The sequence below is a fragment of the Corythoichthys intestinalis genome, chromosome 10 (genome assembly GCF_030265065.1).
Source record: "Corythoichthys intestinalis isolate RoL2023-P3 chromosome 10, ASM3026506v1, whole genome shotgun sequence".
NCBI classification, from domain to species: domain Eukaryota; kingdom Metazoa; phylum Chordata; class Actinopteri; order Syngnathiformes; family Syngnathidae; genus Corythoichthys; species Corythoichthys intestinalis.
The window spans coordinates 43,206,735-43,229,790 of record NC_080404.1 but is presented as its reverse complement, the minus strand read 5'-3'; the positions used below and the strand labels follow the sequence as shown (position 1 = coordinate 43,229,790).

The following is a 23,056-nucleotide window of genomic DNA, read 5'->3' as shown; positions in this document are numbered from 1 at the left end:
TAGCTGGAGTCTATGTTAGCGGACTCTCAACCACAGGACACATTCTGTACAATGTATTGGAACAGTCAGGTAAATTCTTTTATATCTACAGGAATCAATAAGCAGCCCACTTCATTCTCCATCGAAACACTACAAAATGTTCTTTTCCCAGAAATAAACACCATATTATATATTTTTTTCATTTCCTGTGGGTCCATAAAAAGCTTACTAAAGTAGCTACATTCATAAAGTACAATATCGACATCGGCATCATTGAATCTATTGGAAAACTCAGCACTATTAAACACGCATCTTGGAGGAAATTTCATAAGCCAAGTAGCCAAATAACTCAAATGACGTTAGCAGACTTTCAAATCAACGGCAGGTTGGCACAATCCGATCCTTGTGGACTGCGAGTCGTAATAGTTTGTTGTTTACAATTCATCATGCAGCGTGACAGAATTGAAGCGGTTGAAGTGATCTGATCATTTGAGAAGCTGCTCCAGGGAAAGTGTTGCAGCCCGACACAATATTGCTAAAATATGATCGTGTTTGCATGCAAATGAGCACGACGCTTCCTCTAACAGCGAGGGAAGCAGCTGGCAGAAACACTCTGGCAGGTGCATCTGATGAAATCTGAATGTATTAACAAATCAAAAACACCTTTTGCCTCTCAGTTCTGGCAGTTGTCCAGCTAAAATGGCAGCCAATCCCATGGCTCCCTCTGTGTCCACAGTGGAGCGTTCAAACTCTTGAAACCTCAACATTGCCACTAAAGAATCCTCCTCACTGCAAGAGACAAAAACATCAGTTCATTAAAGACGGTATGAAATTGAAAACGTACACGTTGTAGGCTTATTGCCATTATTTGGGGTTTAATTTTATTAATGCTAGAAACGTCATATACAATAATTTGTCTTTTAAGTGACAATTATAAAGTACAAACAACTAACAAAAAGTACATTCTAAATGTAAGGAAAGTAATGTACAATTAAATACCACCATTGGAACTCAGATAAAGATCAAATCATATTTTATGGACATCTTGTACTAATGTTTTTTTGTCTGGTCCCTGAAAACTGTTTTTGCTATTGTTATTATTGTAATTATTTTTCAAATCCATTAGTTATTTTGTAAATGTAATGTGTAAAAATGTTGTAACTCCAAACTACAGTATTTAGTGGTATGAAAAAGTATCTGAATCTTTTGGAATTTGTCACATTTCTGCATAAAATCACCATCAAATGTGATCTGATTTTTGTCAAAATCGCACAGATGAAAAAACAGTGTCTACTTTAACTAAAACCACGCATACATTTATAGGTTTTCATAATTTACTGATGATAGCATGCGAACAATGACAAAAGGGGGAAAATGAGTAAGTGAACCATCACATATCATATTTTGTGCCCCCCCCCTTTGGCATCAATAACTACAACCAGACGCTCCGTGGAGCTGCAGATTAGCCTGGCACATCGATCAGAACTAATCTTGGCCCATTCTTCTCTACAAAACTACTGTACAGTGAGGCAAATAAGTATTTAGTCAACCACCAATTGTGCATGTTCTCCTACTTGAAAAGATTAGAGAGGCCTTCAATTGTTAACATGGGTAAACCTCAACCATGAGAGAGCAGAATGTGGAAAAAACAGAAAATCACATTGTTTGATTTTTAACAAAATTATTTCCAAATTACAGTGGAAAATAAGTATTTGGTCACCTACAAACAAGCAAGATTTCTGGCTGTCAAAGAGGTCTAACTTCTTCTAAAGAGGTCTAACGAGGTCTAATGAGGCTCCACTCGTTACCTGTATTAATGGCACCTGTTTTAACTCATTATCGGTATAAAAGACACCTGTCCACAACTGCAGTAAGTCATACTCCAAACTCCACTATGGCCAAGACCAAAGAGCTATCGAAGGACACCAGAGACAAAATTGTAGACCTGCACCAGGCTGGGAAGACTGAATCTGCAATAGGTAAAACGCTTGGTGTAAAGAAATCAACTGTGGGAGCAATTATTAGAAAATGGAAGACATACAAGACCACTGATAATCACCCTCAAACTGGGGCTCCATGCAAGATCTCACACCATGGCATCAAAATGATAACAAGAACTGTGAGCAAAAATCCCAGAACCACACTGGGGGACCTAGTGAATGACCTACAGAGAGCTGGGACCACAGTAACAAAGGCTACTATCAGTAACACCAGGGACTCAAATCCTGCACTGCCAGACATGTCCCCCTGCTGAAGAAAGTACACGTCCAGGCCTGTCTGCGGTTCGCTAGAAAGCATTTGGATGATCCAGAAGAGGACTGGGAGAATGTGTTATGGTCAGATGAAACCAAAATAGAACTTTTTGGTAGAAAAACAGGTTCTCGTGTTTGGAGGAGAAAGAATACTGAATTGCATCCGAACAACACCATACCCACTGTGAAGCATGAGGGTGGAAAAATGCCATCTTGAGGATTTATTGTCATAATAAACAAATACAGTACGTATGTGCTGTATGTTGAATGTATATATTCGTCCGAGTTTTATTCATTTTTTTCTTAATGCATTGCCAAAATGTATATGATCGGGAAAAATTATCGGGAATCATTGGAATTGAATCGGGAGCAAAAAAAAAAGCAATCGGATCGGGAAATATCGGGATCGGCAGATACTCAAACTAAAACAATTGGATCGGGAGCAAAAAAACATGATCGGAACAACCCTAATATATATAATATATTTCTATTTTTGTCTCCATCCCTGTACCCGTTTATAATGCGCACCATGATTTTACAAGTTGATTTTGGGGAAAAAAAAGTTATATTCGGGAAATTACGGTAATAATGTATTAATAATTTCACACATAAGTCGCTCCAGAGTATAAGTCGCACCCCGCCAAAAGAATAGAAAAACACGACTTATAGTCCGAAAAATCCGGAATGTACAGTTGTGGTCAAAAGTTTACATACACTTGTGAAGAACATAATGTCATGGCTCTCTTGAGTTTCCAGTTATTTCTACAACTCTGATTTTTCTCCGATAGAGTGATTGGAACAGATACTTCTTTGTCACAAAAAACATTCATGAAGTTTGGTTCTTTTATGACTTTATTATGGGTTAACAGAAAAAGTGATCAAATCTGCTGGGTCAAAAATATACATACATGAATCTAAAAAAGCGAATCATTGACTTGAACAAGTCAGGAAAGTCACTTGGAGCCATTTCAAAGCAGCTGCAGGTCCCAAAAGCAACAGTGCAAACAATTGTTTGTAAGTTTAAAGTGCATGGCACTGTTTTGTCACTGCCACGATCAGGAAGAAAACGCAAGCTATCACCTGCTGCTGAGAGAAAATTGGTCAGGAGGGTGAAGATTCAACCGAGAATCATCAAAAAGCAGATCTGCCAAGAATTAGAAGCTGCTGGAACACAGGTGTCAGTGTCCACAGTCAAGCGTGTTTTGCATCTCCATGGACTGAGAGGCTGCCGTGCAAGAAGGAAGGCCTTGCTCCAAAAGCGGCACCTTAAGGCTCGACTGAAGTTTGCTGCTGATCACATGGACAAAGATAAGACCTTCTGGAGGAAAGTTCTGTGGTCAGACGAAACAAAAATCGAGCTGTTTGGCCACAATGCCCAGCAATATGTTTGGAGGAGAAAAGGTGAGGCCTTTAACCCCAAGTACACCATGCCTACCGTCAAGCACGGTGGTGGTAGTTTTATGCTGTGGGGCTGTTTTGCTGCCAATGGAACTGGTGCTTTACAGAGAGTAAATGGGATAATGAAGAAGGAGGATTACCTTCAAATTCTTCAAGATAACCTAACGTCATCAGCCCAAAGATTGGTTCTTGGGCGCAGTTGGGTGTTCCAACAGGACAATGACCCCAAACACACATCAAAAGTGGTAATGGAATGGCTAAATCAGGCTAGAATTAAGGTTTTCGAATGGCCTTCCCAAAGTCCTGACTTAAACTTGTGGACAATGCTGAAGAAACAAGTCCATGTCAGAAAGCCATCAAATTTAACTGAACTGCACCAATTCTGTCAAGAGGAGTGGTCAAAGATTCAACCAGAAGCTTGCCAGAAGCTTGTGGATGGCTACCAAAAGCGCCTAATTGAAGTGAAAATGGCCAAGGGACACGTTACCAAATATTAGCGCTGCTGTATGTATATTTTTGACCCGGCAGATTTGATCACTTTTTTCTGTTGACCCATAATAAAGTCATAAAAGAACCAAACTTCATGAATGTTTTTGTGACAAAGAAGTATCTGTTCCAATCACTCTATCAGAGAAAAATCAGAGTTGTAGAAATAACTGGAAACTCAAGAGAGCCATGACATTATGTTCTTCACAAGTGTATGTAAACTTTTGACCACAACTGTAAATGTTTTTGTATCAAAATGACTGGTGCGAAAAAGCCATTGAAACAAAACTGAACCTCCAACTTTATATTTGCTGTAGATTACCTCACAGAGATGACTTTATCTACTAGTTTCTTTGCCAGCTGGAAGGTGTTGTTACCTAGCGAGCACTCCATGAGATCTGACAACAAACAGAGGAGCAACATATACTACGTTACAAGAGGCGCGGCATCCAAACAGAAAACACTACTGCTAATTTAACATTCTATTAGAGTTGAACTACACTTTTAAAGCTTGATTTAGTCTTTTCAAATATGTTTACCTCCATATAGTTTGGTGTTGGGGTTGCTGTGAATGTCTTTGATGGGGCCATCTGTCTTCAGAGATTGCAACAGCAAAGGGAAACCTTCAGGTTCTATTCCCTGTAGAAGAGAGTCCATACACAGAATTATGATGTGTACTGCAGCGCTTTTTGGACCACATGAAATAAATATCATAAGTATAAAATATTCTGTCAGGCCGCCCTCATATGCGCAACCCCCTCACAGACACAGAGCCGATACATTAGAATGAGCTGACAAAGATTTATCCGTGCATTTAATTCTTGGATCACAGTAAATTAGTAAGCGCACCTCCACCAGCCCCCATGTGTTCAAATGTAAGGCACTTGGTAAAGCCAGAAAACTGCATTATATATTTGAGATGAAAAATAAGAGGCTCATCCTTTTCCTCCGGTGGGTGTAAACAGACCTAAAGCTGTCAGACTTTCAGCAGTGGGCTGATAATGGAACTAAGAAAAACAGCGGGTAACATCAAATACATTTATCTTGTAAAAAAAAAAGCCAAGCGCAATGAAAAACATCCTTGGCTCCACACCAGAGAAATGTGGGAGGCGAGCAAAAACTTGTCTTTGCAATAAGAAGGATTGGTTTTATGGGGAATCTGACCTAATTTGGAGGTGTATGATACTGTAAAAAGAACAGAGAATTTTGTACACACTATTTTCTTGCGTGTTAACTTACTATGACAAGAATGTTTGAGCTGAGATGCTTAATGGCTGCCGCTGTGCCTGCCAGTAAACCATACTGTCCAGCTGCAGGTACCACCACCGCATCAAGCTTGGGCACTTGTTCGTAGATCTCCATGCCCACTGTGCCCAGTCCTGCGAGGTAGGTCGCACTTTCATCCCTGAACAGCACAGAATTGTTGTCTTAATTACTTTTTTCAAAGCAGTAGCTAAAAGGCAAGGCAAATTTATTTATATAGCACAATTCAACACAAGGCAATTCAAAGTGCTTTACGTCATATGAAGATCATAAAAACCACATTAAAATCAATAGAACGTAAAAAAATTAAAATAAAAAAAAGACAATCAAAAAAGGAAATAAAATTATACATAAAAATCGCATTTAATCACAAATAGAATGAAAAAAAATAAAATAAAAAATAAAACAAATACTACTACTACTGCTAATAATTGAAATCAGCAATGCAGATAAGAATAGAAAGTAGGGTTGTTCCGATCATGTTTTTTTGCTCCCGATCCGATCGTTTTAGTTTGAGTATCTGCCGATCCCGATATTTCCCGATCCGATTGCTTTTTTTTTTTGCTCCTGATTCAATTCCAATCATTTCCGATAATTTTAAGGGGTGTAGGGGTTAGCCCAGTGCTTCTCAATTATTTTCTGTTACGCCCCCCCAAGGAAGACGTAAATGTTTCGCGCCCCCCCCAACTCTCTGCCGCCACTGTAAATAGTATCATTCGTCTATATTACTATTATAAGTACGCCTCAGCCTAACATTGTGTCCTTTTTTTCTATTAAAGAAAAAAAGTAACATAGATCAACTTATAATAAAGTATAACTTTTTTAACATTGTGTTGCTTGTAACAGAAAAGACTTAATGCGCATCAATTTGCCTGAAGTTAAAAAAAAAAAAAAAAAAAAAAAAAAAGTCACATCCAAACTGTAAAAATACACTCAAGGTACATTTTTGACCATTTGATACTGAAAAATAAAATGTAATAAAATCAGTAAATAATAACAAATTCAAATTGATTAGAAACATTTACTCTTCAGGACAACATGCCAAAAAATTTGACCGAAAAAACAACAAAACTGAATAGAAGGGGGGAAAAAGGTCTCTGGACAGAAGGAAAGTTTTTATTTTCGCTGATTCACCACAGTGCTCACTGGTTTACTGATATAACACTGACAAAGCGGGACGATTGTGACAATTGGCAATATTCGGCACATATTCGCTGAAAAACAATCAAGCGGCTTATCAATGAGATTGAGGTCTAATGTCTTTAAGTGGCGTCTTAACTGATTTGGCTTCTCCGCTATAATCATTTTTAGACTCCGTAAACAGTGGTCTTTCCTCATTTCCCACTATATTAAAAGTCAAAGGCAAACAGCCCGAAAAAAGCGCATTCTCGGCGGCTGAGGGAGAACCGTAGGTGAGGGCGGTGGTCGTGACGATCCCAAGCCGAAAACGGCACTTCTCGGCCGGACACGTGAGAAAGACAGTGGGTCGCTGCGTGAGTCCAGCTCTGCATGAGTCTCTTCCGTGTGCTCTTGCTTACTTCAAAAATACTGCACGCACTTTGAAAATGAGAGCGCCACTGCCACCCACGGAGTGGATGTGCAAGTACACTTTATTCTAGTACGGCAAAAAAAAAAAAAAAAAAAGCATGTTCCCCGAGGTCACTCGCGCCCCCCCGGCATCGCTCTGCGCCCCCCTGGGGGGGCGCGCCCCACCATTTGAGAAGTACTGGGTTAGCCACACTAAGCCAAACGGTTGCTAACCGCCATATGCTATTGTTTAGCCACAACTGAATTCAGTACTTTTTTACAATTCATCCCACACACAGCCATTGGAAACAGAAATGTCGTTAATCCATCTGCAAGCGACAGAGATCATGATTTTATGACACTGTGCAGGTGTGCGCTGGTCCTCATGGGAAAAGCAGTCTTCTTTGAGGCAAAACACTACTGTATTTGTCCACCATCTTTGCTATAATCGACCAAAACTGTATGTGTTGCTTTAAATGATTACTATTAGAGATGTCCCGATCGATCAGCATCCCGATTGATCGCGTCCGATCACGTCATTTTCAAAGTATCGGAATCGGCAAAAAATATCGGCCATGCCTTTTTTTAATATATATATATATTTTTTAATTAAATCGTTTTCTAATTGTATTCAACGTTACAGACATAATATGTTTCACTCTTCCACAGTCTTTAGTTTAGGCTTAAGGTATAGTTATCAAATGTATCCTAATAATGGTGGTAATTAATTTTTTAAAAAATGTATCACGTTAAAATATTTAACGCAATTAATGCATGCGCTGCACGACCCACTCACGCATTGTTGCGCTCAGTCTGTAATGGCGCCGTTTTAAGATAATGTTTATACTGATGAATGATTTCCAAGTCATTGTATTCTCTTTTTACAGTATGTACATTCTTCACAGCATCCCATATTCGTTTAAACTGGGGTTTGTGAAATAGTGATGACAGATGTACCTGTATTTTATTCAAACTGTGCACAGTGGACACACTCATCTATTCATTATATTTGCAGGGATACTCAGTCGTGTATATTTGTTTATTTTACTTGACATATTCATTTCTATATTGTGTTTTATTTCTGAGTTGATTTAGATAAGAGTGCAGCTTTCAGCTTCTTCACTAAAGCAAGGTCATAAACGGATAACAGAGCTGTCTAGTAAAATTCCACTTTCTTGTGAGTCACTTCATGGGTTAACAGGGGGGCCTGACAAACCGCATTTGGAAAAACAAAAAGTGTATGCGCTAGAAGACCGGCAGGGAATCTTCTCAATGGCACCTGGGGCACTCTAGAGGATTCAGTCCTGGCCGGCTTTGAATTGTTGTTTTCTTAGTAAATGTGTTTAGCTTAGGTGATGATTGCTTTCTTTTTATCCCTAAATTGTGTATCGTCATCTCCTGTTCATTAAGAGAATTAAAGAACCTGCGAAAAGAAAAAAAAAACTTTTTTCTCTCATCATATTCAATGAACCACAGAGTAGCATGATGACCATCTAATAAACAAATATATGAAAAAGAAATTGTAAAAAAAACAAAAAAAAACAACAACAACCCAACAACAACAACAATTAACGACAACAATTTTTGCACTGAATCAGATGCCTTCATTGACCCGATCAACTATGAATCTTCTCCTCTAGCTGTCTGCTGCAAATTACCCCAGGTGACTAAGTAGACTCATTCCAACACATCTGAGACTCAGATAATTCAGTTAGGAGCGGTCTCAGTTACAACAACAAAAACAACATTAACTTAAGTAATTGAACTGAACCAAATCACCTTAGTGAGAAAGTCAGCCCATAAAACAAACTAAGTTTACAACTACAAGCTTGCAATTCACAGAGGGATATTCTTTATGAAAATAAACATTCTGTGCAAGGAATACTAGTCCCTGACAAAAGTCTTGTCGCTTATCCATTTTGTAGAAACAAGTGCTAATAACCTGACTTTTAATTATTCAATTGGTTTCAGAAATGGCTCATATGAAAGCTAAGACCCTCCCAAATTGATGTTGAATGTACAAAAATATATTTGTTTCACTGAAAAAAGATTTATCATTTAATGAAGACGTAAAGGTCAAATTTTGGCAAGACAAAAGTTTTGTCGCCTACAGAAAGCAGTGTGAAAATTGAACAAAACTGTACTTCACATACAAAAATACGTTACATAAGCAAATTAAGTAGTGGTGCTGTCAGATCCAAATTTAATATTTTGTATGACTTCCATGGGCTTGAAGGACTGCATCCATGCGGTTCAGCAAGAATTCATACAATTTATTGATGAAGTCATCAGGAACATCAAAGAAAGCAGTCTTGCATGCCTCCTGGAGTTCATCAACATTCTTGGGGTTCGTCTTCCATGGCTCGTCTTTCATCCCGTTCATGTCTGGTGACTGGGCTGGCCAGTCATGGAGGATCTTGATCTTTTTTGCCTTGAGGAACTTTAAGGTAGAGATTGAAGAATGCGATGGAGCACCACCCTGCAGCAGAATTTGTCCCTTTTTATGGTTAGGAATGTAAGAGGCAGCTAAGATTTGTTATTTCAGACTATTTATGTTGCCTTCCACCCTGCATATCTCTTGCACACCCCCATACTGGATGTAACCCCAGACCATGATTTTGCCACCACCAAACATCACTGTTTTGTGGCAAAAGTTGTATTTTTTCAGATGAATCTTCCATTGAATTACACCACAGTCGCCGCAAATATTGCAGGAGACCTACTGGAGTCCGCATGAATCCGAGATTCACTCAGAAAACAGTGAAGTTTGGTGGTGGCAAAATCATGGTCTGGGGTTGCATCCAGTATGGGGGTGTGCGAGAGATCTGCAGGTTGGAAGGCAACATACAGTGGGGCAAATAAGTAACTAGTCAACCGGTAATTGTGCAAGTTCTCCCACTTGAAATTGTTAGAGAGGCCTGTAATTGTCAACATGGGCAAACCTCAACCATGAGAGACAAAATGTGAAAAAAAAACAGAAAATCACATCGTTTGATTTTTAAAGAATTTATTTGCAAATCATGGTGGAAAATAAATATTCTGTCAATACCAAAAGTTCACCTCAATACTGTGTTATGTACCCTTTGTTGGCAATAACAGGCCAAACGTATTCTGTAACTCTTCACAAGCTTTTCACACACTGTTGCTGGTATTTTGGCCCATTCCTCCATGCAGATCTCCTCTAGAGCAGGGATGTTTTGGGGCTGTCGTTGGGCAACACGGACTTTCAACTCCCTCCTCACCCCGTGGCGTCAAAATGATAACAAGAACGGTGAGCAAAAATCCCAGAACCACACGTGGGGACCTAGTGAATGACCTACAGAGAGCTGGGACTACAGTAACAAAGGCTACTATCAGTAACACAATGCGCCACCAGGGACTCAAATCCTGCACTGCCAGACGTGTCCCCCTGCTGAAGAAATTACATGTCCAGGCCCGTCTGCGGTTCGCTAGAGAGCATTTGGATGATCCAGAAGAGGACTGGGAGGATGTGTTATGGTCAGATGAAACCAAGATATAACTTTTTGGTAGAAACACAGATTCTCGTGTTTGGAGGAAAAAGAATACCGAATTGCACCATACCCACTGTGAAGCATGGGGGTGGAAACATTATGCTTTGGGGCTGTTTTTCTGCATAAGGACCAGGACGACTGATCTGTGTAAAGGAAAGAATGAATGGGGCCACGTATCGAGAGATTTTGAGTGAAAATCTCCTTCCATCAGCAAGGGCATTGAAGATGACACGTGGCTGGGTCTTTCAGCAGGACAATGATCCCAAACACACAGCCAGGGCAACAAAGGAGTGGCTTCGTAAGAAGCATTTGTCCTGGAGTGGACAAGCCAGTCTCCAGATCTCAACCCCATAGAAAATCTGTGGAGGAAGTTGAAAGTCTGTGTAGCCCAACGACAACCCCAAAACATCACTGCTCTAGAGGAGATCTGCATGGAGGAATGGGTCAAAATATCAGCAACAGTGTGTGAAAAGTTTGTGAAGAGTTACAGAAAATGTTTGGCCTCCGTTATTGCCAACAAAGGGTACATAAGAAAGTATTGCGATGAACTTTTGGTATTGGACAAATATTTATTTCCCACCATGATTTGCAAATAAATTATTAAAAAATCAAACAATGTGATTTTCTGTTTTTTTTCTCTTCCACATTCTGTCTCTCATGGTTGAGGCTTACCCATGTTAACAATTACAGGTCTCTCTAATATTTTCAAGTGGGAGAGCTTGCACAATTAGTGGTTGACTAAATACTTATTTGCCCCACTGTAAATAGTCTGAAATATCAACAAATCTTAGCTGCCTCTCATTCCTAACCATACAAAGGGACAAATTCTACTGCAGGATGGTGCTCCATCGCATACTTCAATCTCTACTTCAAAGTTCCTCAAGGCAAAGAAGATCAAGATCCTCCAGGACTGGCCAGCCCAGTCACCAGACATGAACATCATTGAGCATGTCTGGAGTAGGATGAAAGAGGAAGCATGGAAGACGAAACCCAAGAATGTTGATGAACTCTGGGAGGAATGCAACACTGCTTTCTTTGATGTTCCTGATGACTTCATCAATAAATTGTATGAATTCTTGCCGAACCGCATGGATGTAGTCCTTCAAGCCCATGGAAGTCATACAAAATATTAAATTTGGATCTCACAGCACCACTACTTAATTCGCTTATGTTATGTATGTATGTATGTATGTATTTTATGTAAGTATTATGTATATTTTTGTATTTGAAGTACATTTTTTGTTCAATTTTCACACTACTTTCTGTAGGCGACAAAACTTTTGTCTTGCCAAAATTGGACCTTTATGTCTTCATGAAATGGTAAATCTTTTTTCAGTGAAACAAATATATTTTTGTACATTCAACATCAATTTGGGAGGGTCTTAGCTTTCATATGAGCCATTTCTGAAACCAATTGAATAATTAAAAGTCAGGTTATTAGCAATTGTTTCTACAAAATGGATAAGCAACAAGACTTTTGTCAGGGAATGTATGTAAAAGATTATTTAGTTGTACAATTTTTAGTTTCAGAACTTGTGAGTGCAAGGTCTAGCTTGAGTCTCTACAGGTGAAACATTGGGAAAAAAAGAGTTTGTACACCCAATTAAGACCCTTGAGTGCACATTTTGTTTTCTGCAAACCCAGATATCTGAATTTAGGAGGTGAAGAAACTGTTGGAAAATAGGAAGACCACTGGTGTATAAATATAATACAACCTGGAAAAATTCTGAATACCCTCACATGTTCAGTGAAGTAAAATGAGAATAAATTGCTCACTCTTCCAAGTAGAGGTATCCATTGTCGTTGGCCAGATGGCGGGCGTGGTTCTTAGAGTCGTGACTGGTGCTGCCATAGGAAATGACCATGGCACCGTAGTCTCTGTAGATCCTTAAACGAGGCGACGAACAACATGACGGCATGATGGCAAACACTGGGATCTTCAGCTCCACTGCATGGTGGGCCACAGCCATGGAGAAGTTACAGTCAGTGGCAACAATCACACCCTTCCTCTGCTGGTCCTAAAAATATAGAGTGATCAATGTGTAGTAAATGTAAGTATGTACACAAAGTGGCTAATGGATATTAGTGTGCCGCTACATCTGACTGACAGTGCAGATTCTCAAGTCACATGACCTCAAAGACAGGAAGGGATGATCCTCTGTTTTACCTGTGTGAGGGACGATAGCAGGTACAACGCTCCTCTCTCCTTCACTGAGCCTGTATAGTGAAGGTGCTCCTTCTTCAGATAAATCTCCATGCTATACTGTTTGGATAGCCGAGAGTACTGAGAAACACAAGAGGGCTTAGTCATTCAATCATTCATTGATCCCAGAGGAAATAAAAATACAGCCCAAATGTTCATGGATTGTTGTTGTGTTTGATTACTGTGCAGGGCGTCTTCTGTATCGCCGATTGGATGGTGAAGGCGGCAGCGCTAATGTCCTCAAAGCGAAGGTACAGAGGAGCCGGTCTGGGGACGATCCTGAACTCACTGACTCGTCTGGTTTTTGGCGGTTCCATTAGTGTGATTACAGGCGCTTCGACCACCACCCTGGGTTCGCGGACCTTGACGTCCCCGTTAAGGAGTTCCTCTTCACCAAAGTCCTTCAGCCTTTCTGGTTCAATGAGGGTCGGTCTGCGGCCCACGGCGCCATTACTGAACTGAACTCCTTTGAAAGAGTCACCTGGATCTGCAGGGCCCAGACGCAACTCCTCTCTGGAAGGTAGAATTCCTTACATTTTCATAGGACTATAAAACTTGCAGACATGGAATAAGTCATACTGTATGTCCTGTCATTAATATTAATTCCTCAAGATGACAAATAAGCGCTCGCATTAAGGATGTTTGAGAAGTTGGACAAAAGAAATTCAATCAACAAACAAAATCTGCAGGAATTAATTTTTGTTCCACAAAGCAACTACATAACGTGAATTTTAATAGATAATATTCAGTAATTTATGACATCACTGTCACATGATAAGCAGAGGTGGGTAGGGTAGCCAATTTTTTTTTAAAAAGAGTAGCGTTACTTCAAAATAATATTACTCATGTAAAAGTAGTCATCCAAAAAATGTACTCAAGTACAAGTAAAAAAGTATCTAGTGAAAAGAATACTCAAGTAATGAGTAACATTGTGAGTAACTGCTTATTTTTTAAAAAAATGTTTTTTTTAAATTATTATTATTATTATTTTTTTAACAATGGTATTTTTTTTTTCTCAGCACAAACTTATCTATATGAACTGTTGTTATACTGATACTGTACAATAATAATCCATTAAAGAAATACGGAATTTGCCCGAATATTATACGGCCCTGATTATAAGATGACTCCTCTTTCGCAAGACTCAAGTTTGTAAAAAGACTTTTTGAACACCAAATTAATTTTTATACAGAAAATAATTACAGTATATCCGAAACAAAAAGCATGTTATTTTGCCTCATTCAAATCTTAATATCTGAACATTTAAATATGTAAACTAAAGTGTAATCACATTCGTAAATGAATGGCTTCTGGTTTTTTAGATTTAAATAAACCAATCTATTGTGATAAAACAACAAAACTGCAATAACTGCATTAACCATCAAAGTGAAGTCTAACTGTAACTGTAGTCTTGAAATAAATTTGAATAAGGAAAAACATTGTAATAAAATAATGCGAACTGGTTAAACGAGAGTAGCTGAGGTCTGTCATGACAGAACATCGCTTCAATGATATCTGGAGCCATCTAGCGTCGTGAATGGGGAGAGTAGCTGAGATCTGTCATGACAGAACATCGCTACAATGATATCTGGCGCCATCTAGCGTCATGAATGGGTATAATGTCTAGACCGCGATTATAAGACGACCCTCTTTTTTTCAGTCTTATTTCAATGCAAAAACCACAATGTTATATTTGGGCCAATACGGTATGAAAAAAAAAATAATTGAATTACGGCGAGAGAAAAAAAAGAAATGAAGCATTATTCATCAAAAGAGCATGAGTACCCTCTAGTGGAGAATAGTTCCTAGTTTGAATAGTGAATAGTTCCTTGAGTTACTATTATGAGATTAAAAGGATCACATCTCCTGATCTGTGGTCATTTGGTGCCAAAAAAGAACTGGAAGAGAGGTTTAAATCCGTGCTCTCAAGTCATGTTGAGAGTACCGCTCTATATCAAACACTTCATTTTTCACGGTGCTTTAAAGACACCACATGATCGAACAGGCTGGCGTGATCATAGAACGGCAAGCTTGCGTCTGATTGGCTTAATGTAGTCATGTGATTTTTGTTGCGACGTCTCATTGGTGAAATCAGTAGAGCTACTCTTGGCATCGCTGGCAAAAAAATAATCTAATATGTAGAATAAAGAGTAAAAACGTAACAACTCTTGTGAAACCCAAACTAGTGGAGTGAGAGTAGCGTTTTTTCTTCACAAATCTGCTCAAGTAAAAAGTATTGGGTAACACTTTACAATAAGGGTCCCTTAATTAACATGAGTTAATGCATCTTTAGACAATAACTAATGTTGAAGTAACATTACAATAATTAATATAGTTGCTTATCTAACATTTATTAATATAGAAATTAACATGAGTTGATGCATTAGCTAATGCATTAGGTAATGCATTAGTTAATGCATAACCAGACAGTAACTAATGGTTTGGTAAAATTAAAAATATACTGTATATAGGCCTATATAGGGTTAGGGTTTAAGGTTAGGGTTTGTTAACTTAGCATTTATAATTTCTTAGTTAAGTATTACTTAACCTTATTTAACCATTACTGAATGTTTTTTGGACCCTTATTGTAAAGTGTAGCACACGTATCCTTTATAAATGCTTAAGTTTCCCCTTCTTAACCTTTATTAACCATTACTGAATGCCTTTTGGACCCTTATTGTAAATTGTAGCACATGTGTCCCTTAACTAAGAAATTATAAATGCTTAAGTTAACAAACCCTAACTCTAAACCTTAACCCTATATAGGCCTATATATTTTTAAAAATTTTACCAAACTATTAGTTAATGTCTGGTTATGCATTAACAAAAGCATTAAGTAATGCATTAACTAATGCATTAACTCATGTTAATTAATATATTACTAAATGTTAGATAAGCAATTATATTAATTATTGTAATGTTACTTAAACATTAGTTATTGTCTTAAAATGCATTAAATAATGCATTAACTAATGTTAATATATTAATAAATGTTAGCTAAGGGATTAAATGAATTATTGTCATATTACTTAAACATGAGTTACTGTCTAAAAATGCATTAACTAATGTTAATTAAGGGACCCTTATTGTAAAGTGTTACCCATGTAACGCGTTAAATTGCCAGGCAATGACGACAATAGACATCTAAAGTTTTAAACTATGAGAACTTGCTGTGAATACTCATTTCAGTGCCATTGACGATTAAACACATGAAGGTGAATGTCTGAATTTTCTTGAACAGTCAGTTTTAGAATGTGAAAGTTTCAAAGTAGAACACTCTTGAAACCTGCCTAATTAAAATTAATATGACCTCCTTCCTGAATATTTTCAGTGAATAATGAATTGATTCACCTTTAATGCCAACAGTTTCTATTCACTGTGAAATATTGCATATATGAGTCAATTTATGATTCATTACGTGTCCACTGTTTCTTTTCAAGCCTCACACAAATGATTAAAGTGGCAATTATGGGCCAAAAGCGGGGCAGTTTGATATACTGCCGCTTGGTAAATTGGGTTCAAATAAAATGGAATAGTCTTTTATACAGACCAGTTTCATTTCCTATAATCCAAATGTAATGTAAAAACTCCTCAAAAAGGCCTTTTGAAAACATCAAACTTGCGGACTGCTTTTGCCACCTCAGTTAGGAAGCCTTTTACACAGTATAAACATAATAATAGGCTTTACAGCCTTTGGAGATTAGCCCCGTCACCTAGACGTGAAAGAAGATCACATTTGGTGAACAGCAAGGTTTGAATCTCTGGCTAAAGTGTGTGCAGTCGAGGCTGTCCACTAGTAATTAGAGCTATACTTCAGTGAAGAGGGTGGTTGTCAGGTAGTGTATTAAATATGATTAAATATTCTCTTGAGCTTTGGTGTTTTTTCTGTGTTTCATTACTGTCGCTTATAATAAGAAACCACATGGTAGAGCCAGCTTTGCAAACAGCCTGACTGCATTTCGTTCAAAGCTGCTGCTATTTAAACCACAATTCTTTGACCTTTCACTCTTGTCATAAGGCTTCATTATTGCGCTCTGCTCCACTTATCAGAGACTCTCTGTCCATTATTCAGTCAGGAACATAGTGAACGGAAAAGCCCAGGGCTGTTTTGGCATTATGTTCATCTGACATTAGCGTGTGCATTCTCAGAGCAAAAATAATAGTCCATAGTCAGTGACATGCTCTGCCTGGGCTGAACATAAAAAGCCAGCAATAAATTTAGTTTTGCTGATTGTGTAACACAGAAAATAACGAAAAAAAAAAAAAAAGCACAAACCGAGTAAGATAGTATTACGCCTCACTCATGAAGGACACAAGAGTACACACACATTTGTGCATGATCACCAACAACAGGACATTGTCAGCAACAATTATTTTATTATATATTAACTAGGGCTGTCAAAATTATCGCGTTAACAGGCAGTATTTTTTTTTTTTTTTTTAAATTAATCACGTTAAAATATTTGACGCATTTAATGCACATGCCCCACTCAAACAGATTAAAATTGAATATATTAATATATTAAAATATATTAAAATTGACAGCAGAGTGTAATGTCCACTTGTTACTTGTGTTTTTTGGTGCTTTGTCGCCCTCTGCTGGCCCTTGGGTGCGACTGATTTTATGGGTTTCAGCACAATGAATGAGCATTGTGTAATTATTGACATCAACAATGGCGAGCTACTCGTTTATTTTTTGATTGAAATTTTTACAAATTTTATTAAAACGAAAACATTAAAAGGGTTTTAATATAAAATTTCTATAACTTGCACTAACATTTATCTTTTAAGAACTACAAGTCTTTCTATCCAAGGATCGTTTTAACAGAATGTTAATAATGTTAATGCCATCTTGTTGATTTACTGTTATGATAAACAAATACAGTACTTATTTACCGTATGTTGAATGTATATATCTGTCTTGTGTCTTATCTTTCCATTCCAACAATAATTTACAGAAAAATATGGCATATTTTATAGATGGTTTGAATTGCGATTCATTACGATTAATTAATTTTTAAGCTGTAATTAACTTGATTAAAATTTTTAATCGTTTGACAGCCCTAATATTAACTCCTTCAGACCTGCATTTTTTCTGCTGGGCAAAAAATAAATCTGTGCTTATTTTAATTCTACTCAAACACCAGAGCAAAGTGCAATTTTTTGGTCGGGGATACTTCATGCTTTTATTGGTCATTTTTAATGTTGATGTGTTTTTAATGAGAAATGAGCCCTCTACGTTATCCTTTTTAAAGTTGCGTTTGGTCAGCTATTTTCAAAGAGCCAAAAATGGCAAAGAGGGCTTGCTAAAACTCATGATTTGATTTCAATGGGTAAAGTTTCATCCAATCAGCTACCAGAAGTAGCAATAGTAAGTAAACTCAGTGTACACCGAAAAAAAGAACTGGTGGATTTACGTGATAATATCATTGTAACAATTTGCACTTACTTCTATTTAGTAACTTTTACTGGTTGTGAACTGAACTTAATTTTGCAAGGAAGGACATGACACATTTCCGTCTCCAAACCAATACTGTATTGGCCCGAATATAAGACGGTGTTTTTTGCATTGAAATAAGACTGAAAAAGAGGGGGTCATCTTATATTCGCGGTCTAGACATTATACCCATTCATGACGTTAGATGGCGCCAGATATCATTGAAGCGATGTTCTGTCATGACAGATCTCAGCTACTCTCAAGTTTAACCAGTTTGCATTATTTTATTGCAATGTTTTTCCTTATCCAGATTTGTTTCAAGACTACAGTTACAGTTAGACTTCACTTTGATGGTTAATGCAGTTATTGCAATTTTGTTGTTTTATCACAATAGATTGATTTATTTACATTTCAAAAACCAGAAGCCATTCCTTTATGAATGAGATTGCACTTTAGTTTACATATTTAAATGTTCAGATATCAAGATTTGAATGAGGCAAAATAACATGCTTTTTCTCTCAAATATATTGTTATAATCATTTGTTTCAGATGTACTGCAATTATTTTCTGTATAAAAATTAATTTGGTGTTCAAAGTCTTTTTTTCAAACTCGAGTCTTGAAAAAGAGGGGGGTCGTTTTATAATCAGGGCCGTCTTATATTCGGGCCAATACGGTGGATTTACTTGATAAAACCATTGTAACAATTTGCACTTACTTAGATTAAGTAAATTTTACTGCTTGTGAACTGAACTTAATATTGTAGTAAGTAAATCCACCAGTTATTTTTTTTTAAGTATATTTATTGTATTGCTGACGCGAACGCGTCATGTCCTTCTAGCAGTATGCTTAGGTCTGAAGGGGTTAAAAACAGAATAATAACCTAAAATAGTAAGTTTAATGGAATTATATGTAATGGTACAGCAAATGTAAAATGTACTTGCATTGTGTCATATTTTAGGGGCAAAATTTCACAATTTAGGGTCAACCGTAAGCATCGGTTTGGTTCATAAGTTTGTAAATTTGACTCTCATGTCAATGTCTCGCCACTCGCTTCACTCTTAGTCATAAGGAGTAGTATGCTTTGTAAATTGGAGCAGGGCAATCTTTATATTTTTCAAATTATAACAGAAACAAACTGGAAAAAAAAATATTCAAGCAAATATTGTTCAATTCCCTTAACAGTGTAACTGTAATTCTGTCAATGAATCAATATGTAAACCTCGGCACCAAACTAAAAGTGTATACAGTATATGTATATATATGTGTGGGACATTTTATATAAAATGTTGGTGTTGCCTGGTGAAAATAAGAAGAACATAAATTACCAAATGAAGAAGAAGGTCTACCAGGAAATGAAGGGAAGGAAGTAGTTTCCGTTTATATGGGATTGCGATTTTAGAAGCTAGCCAGATGCAAGAAGTTAGTACTATAAGGAGCTCAGATGGATCTGGACAAGATTTGGGAATTTGTGGAGAAAGCGACTTTTTGTTTGGATATGGCGTCAACAGCAGTCAAATCTTGATTTGGAAGACAAACATTGTTTTGTTGATGGTCTTTTGGAATGAAGCGGATTTAGTAGTGACATCCCTACAAGTGGAGTAGAAACAAGACAGCCTGAAATTGAAGACTGTTTGACTAACAGATGAGATTTGCCAAATAGATCAGGCACCACTTCTAGTGTTCTGAGGGTTGATAAAAGCTCTGTAGATTTTGGCTCACATGTAACCCACCTCTGCCAAAAGATATTATTTGTTTTCACTGTCTCCATCAGAGAATGTTACGAAAACACGACTCTGTTGGGGTGAAGGGTATTTGTTACAGGGAGCTATACACATTGAGCAGAAACGGGAGGAGGGGCTGGGGTAGGAAGTGTTCCTACCCTTGTTCTGCGCTGGTGGTTGGGTTTTGTCACAAAGACAACACATCACTATTGGTTTGATCTGGGTAGAGGGGAGTTCTGATGGGTTTGGGTCACTACATGTTTCCCACCTGTGCCAAAAGGGGTCATTTTCTTCTGTGTCTTTAATTGCAGGCTTTGGTGAAAACAATCGCTCCAGTCGCTCATTCAAGTAGCTTGAGTAGAATAACTGGGCAGCAAAGTTCATCCTGGTTGAAGCAGGGTCCTTCTAAAATCCAAACAGTTCACTATTTGTGTATGGTCCTCAGGTATTGAGGTGTAGGATTACTATCCAGTGCAGCTCCCACGGTCTGAAGTCCGCAGCGCAAGTTCCAAAACCCTTACCCAGCTCAGAAGCTGTTTAAGAAGGGATTATCTAGGGACACATGCACGGTGACTCGGGAGCGTCTCTCCGGTGGCTTGGCCACTCCCAAGATTCTATTCCTGGTCCAGACCGGGATTACTTCCACTTTCTGTGACGTAGAGCAAATCAGACGGTCTAAAGGGATAGATACAGACTTACAGTGGGGTTTATCTAAGGAGCAGTCACCCAAAGGCTCAACCACACAGGGGACAAGTGTGAATAGGGGTGGATCATGAATTAAAGAATATGGGATGGAGGCCCTAAAAGGAGGAGTTAACTTTAGTGCTCTATGCCTGAATTTTTTAAACAGAGAAATAAGGTGCTTTCCAGTTCTCAGCGACATCTGCAGACAGCTTTGAGGCTAAGACAGTCCTTGAGTGTTATAACATTAGAAAAGCGAGGAAAAATACAGTAATCAGTGAGCTCTGTGTACACAAACTGTGCATTACCCTTCTTTAAACCCTAAATCAACTTGAATCAACCTCTAGTATGACCTAGACTCAGACGTAATCCTTTTCTCAATCTTGCCTCCAAACACAAGTCTGAACCTTGAACCTTAAGACTGTCCTATCAAGTAGGAGTGATATTTTGTAGACGCACAGGACAAAGTGGAAAATGTGCACTGAAATTGACAGGGAAAGTGACCTCTCCCTCCAGTAGTTTTTCACATGAAACATGAACGCAACCAGGTGCTGTCATTTTCTCGCCTTGAACTCATGTGAAAAGCTGTGTGCCCTGGGACATTCAGCAATCATATTTCCCTGGAATTTCATTGGTCATCTGTCACGTGAACTGAAAGACATTAATACCACAGCCTGTTTCACTCTCACTTTTCCCCCACTTTTGTTTTTCTGCTGCTTAACCTGTAGATCTGCTTAACAGGCCAGACAAGTGAACAGTACATGCGGCTGAAGACAGTCTGGCTTAAAGAAGATAACCATGCTTACTACGACCAGCTAGCACGTGTGTGTGGATGTGTGCGAGTCAGAGAGAAAAAAAAATCTATTCAGAGTGAATAAAAGGAAGCAATCAATACCACTACAGAGAGCGTTCTTTGCTGCAGAATTGATTTGAGTGGACGGACATCCTGCTGAAAACAGAATTTCTCTGAAAAAGAGCAGCTGCCATGACCAGTGTTTTCGCAGATTACTTGAAAAACTAAAGTAACTAAGTTACTTTAAAATTAGATTATCTGTTACTTTTTACCAATTTTTATCCCTGTGCCGCCTCAACATAAGAATGACAACAGAAATATGTAATCGCATGTAATTGACTTTCCGATCATTGAATTTAAAGGGGAAGATCAGAATTTTTCACATAAGGCTTAATTTTCGAGTTAGCAGAGATTTAATTACCGTACTGGCCCTGAATATAAGACGACCCCCTCTTTTTCAAGACTGAAGTTTGAAAAAAAGACTTTTTGTACACCAAATTAATTTTCATACAGAAAATAATTGCAGTACATCTGAAACAAATGATTATAACAATATATTTGAGAGAAAAAGCATGTTATTTTGCCTCATTCAAATCTTGATATCTGAACATTTAAATATGTAAACTAAAGTGCAATCTCATTCATAAAGGAATGGCTTCTGGTTTTTGAAATGTAAATAAATCAATCTATTGTGATAAAACAACAAAATTGCAATAACTGCATTAACCATCAAAGTGAAGTCTAACTGTAACTGTAGTCTTGAAACAAATCTGGATAAGGAAAAACATTGCAATAAAATAATGCAAACTGGTTAAACTTGAGAGTAGCTGAGATCTGTCATGACAGAACATCGCTTCAATGATATCTGGCGCCATCTAGCGTCATGAATGGGTATAATGTCTAGACCGCGAATATAAGATGACCCCCACTTTTTCAGGCCTTTTTCAATGCAAAAAACACCGTCTTATATTCGGGCCAATATGGCAGTGGATGGAGTTGATTACAACCACCATTGACTCGCACTAGCTTGGCCACTAGGAGCCCTGAAATTAACAAATAACTGACGCGCTGCATGGAATTAGTTGAAATAAACTCCACCGACAAATTAAATCCCACTAACTCAAAGATAAAGCCAAATGTCAAAAATTCTGAATTTCAAGTTAGGGTTTTGGGTTAACAGCATATCAGTGCCAATGTAAAACAATGAAAATTGACCGCACAATAATCAACAACCCACAAATGAATTGCAGAGTAATAAACACAAAGGTGGGGGTGGGCGCGGATGCACAACCCGGAAGTACGCCGTACCCACACGCGGTCAATTTAGCCACAAAACGTGGCGGCAACTAAGCATTATACACTCAATCAGACTTACAACAGATCCCAAAGATGCTAAATGAACACGTCACCTCACGGCATAAATGTGTAACACAAATATCATGTAAACGATGCTCGCCGATGACTACCAGCCGTTGCAACGGCCGCGCATGTACAGTCCCTGACAAAAGTCTTGTCGCTGATCCATTTTGTGGAAACATTTGCTAACAACCTGACTTGTAATTATTCAGTTGGTTTCAGAAATGGCTCATATGAAAGCTAAGACCCTCCCAAATGATGTTGTATGTACAAAAATATATTTATTTCACTGAAAAAAGATTTATTATTTAATGAAGACATAAAGGTCAATTTTGGCAAGACAAACATTTTGTCGCCTACAGATAGTAGTGTGAAAATTGAACAAAAATGTACTTCAAATACAAAAATATTAGGGCTGTCAAACGATTAAAATTTTTAATCGAGTTA

General features: G+C 38.0%; 1 protein-coding gene and 1 long non-coding RNA gene across 3 annotated transcripts in view; one reads left to right on the top strand and one right to left on the bottom strand.

Annotated features, from left to right (window-relative positions):
• The window catches only part of LOC130922533 (L-threo-3-hydroxyaspartate ammonia-lyase), a 34,318-nt gene extending 14,049 nt beyond the window's left edge, over window positions 1–20,269 (bottom strand). For both annotated transcript variants that reach the window (XR_009064520.1, XM_057847322.1), the window contains exons 1-8: window positions 20,048–20,269; window positions 12,803–13,133; window positions 12,585–12,701; window positions 12,194–12,435; window positions 5,355–5,520; window positions 4,655–4,754; window positions 4,438–4,513; window positions 643–768 (exon numbers count right to left, since the gene is read on the bottom strand). Coding sequence is in view for 1 of the 2 variants with exons in the window: in XM_057847322.1 (XP_057703305.1) it covers window positions 643–768; window positions 4,438–4,513; window positions 4,655–4,754; window positions 5,355–5,520; window positions 12,194–12,435; window positions 12,585–12,701; window positions 12,803–13,133; window positions 20,048–20,163 (1,274 nt within the window). In the remaining variant the exon portion in view is untranslated. The remainder of the gene's footprint in view (window positions 1–642; window positions 769–4,437; window positions 4,514–4,654; window positions 4,755–5,354; window positions 5,521–12,193; window positions 12,436–12,584; window positions 12,702–12,802; window positions 13,134–20,047) is intronic.
• Window positions 674–21,346, top strand: LOC130922534 (uncharacterized). Its single transcript, XR_009064521.1, has 4 exons — window positions 674–803; window positions 12,810–12,871; window positions 12,941–13,140; window positions 21,202–21,346. It is a non-coding gene; the product is annotated as an uncharacterized LOC130922534 (long non-coding RNA).
• Window positions 21,347–23,056: the final 1,710 nt, after the last annotated feature.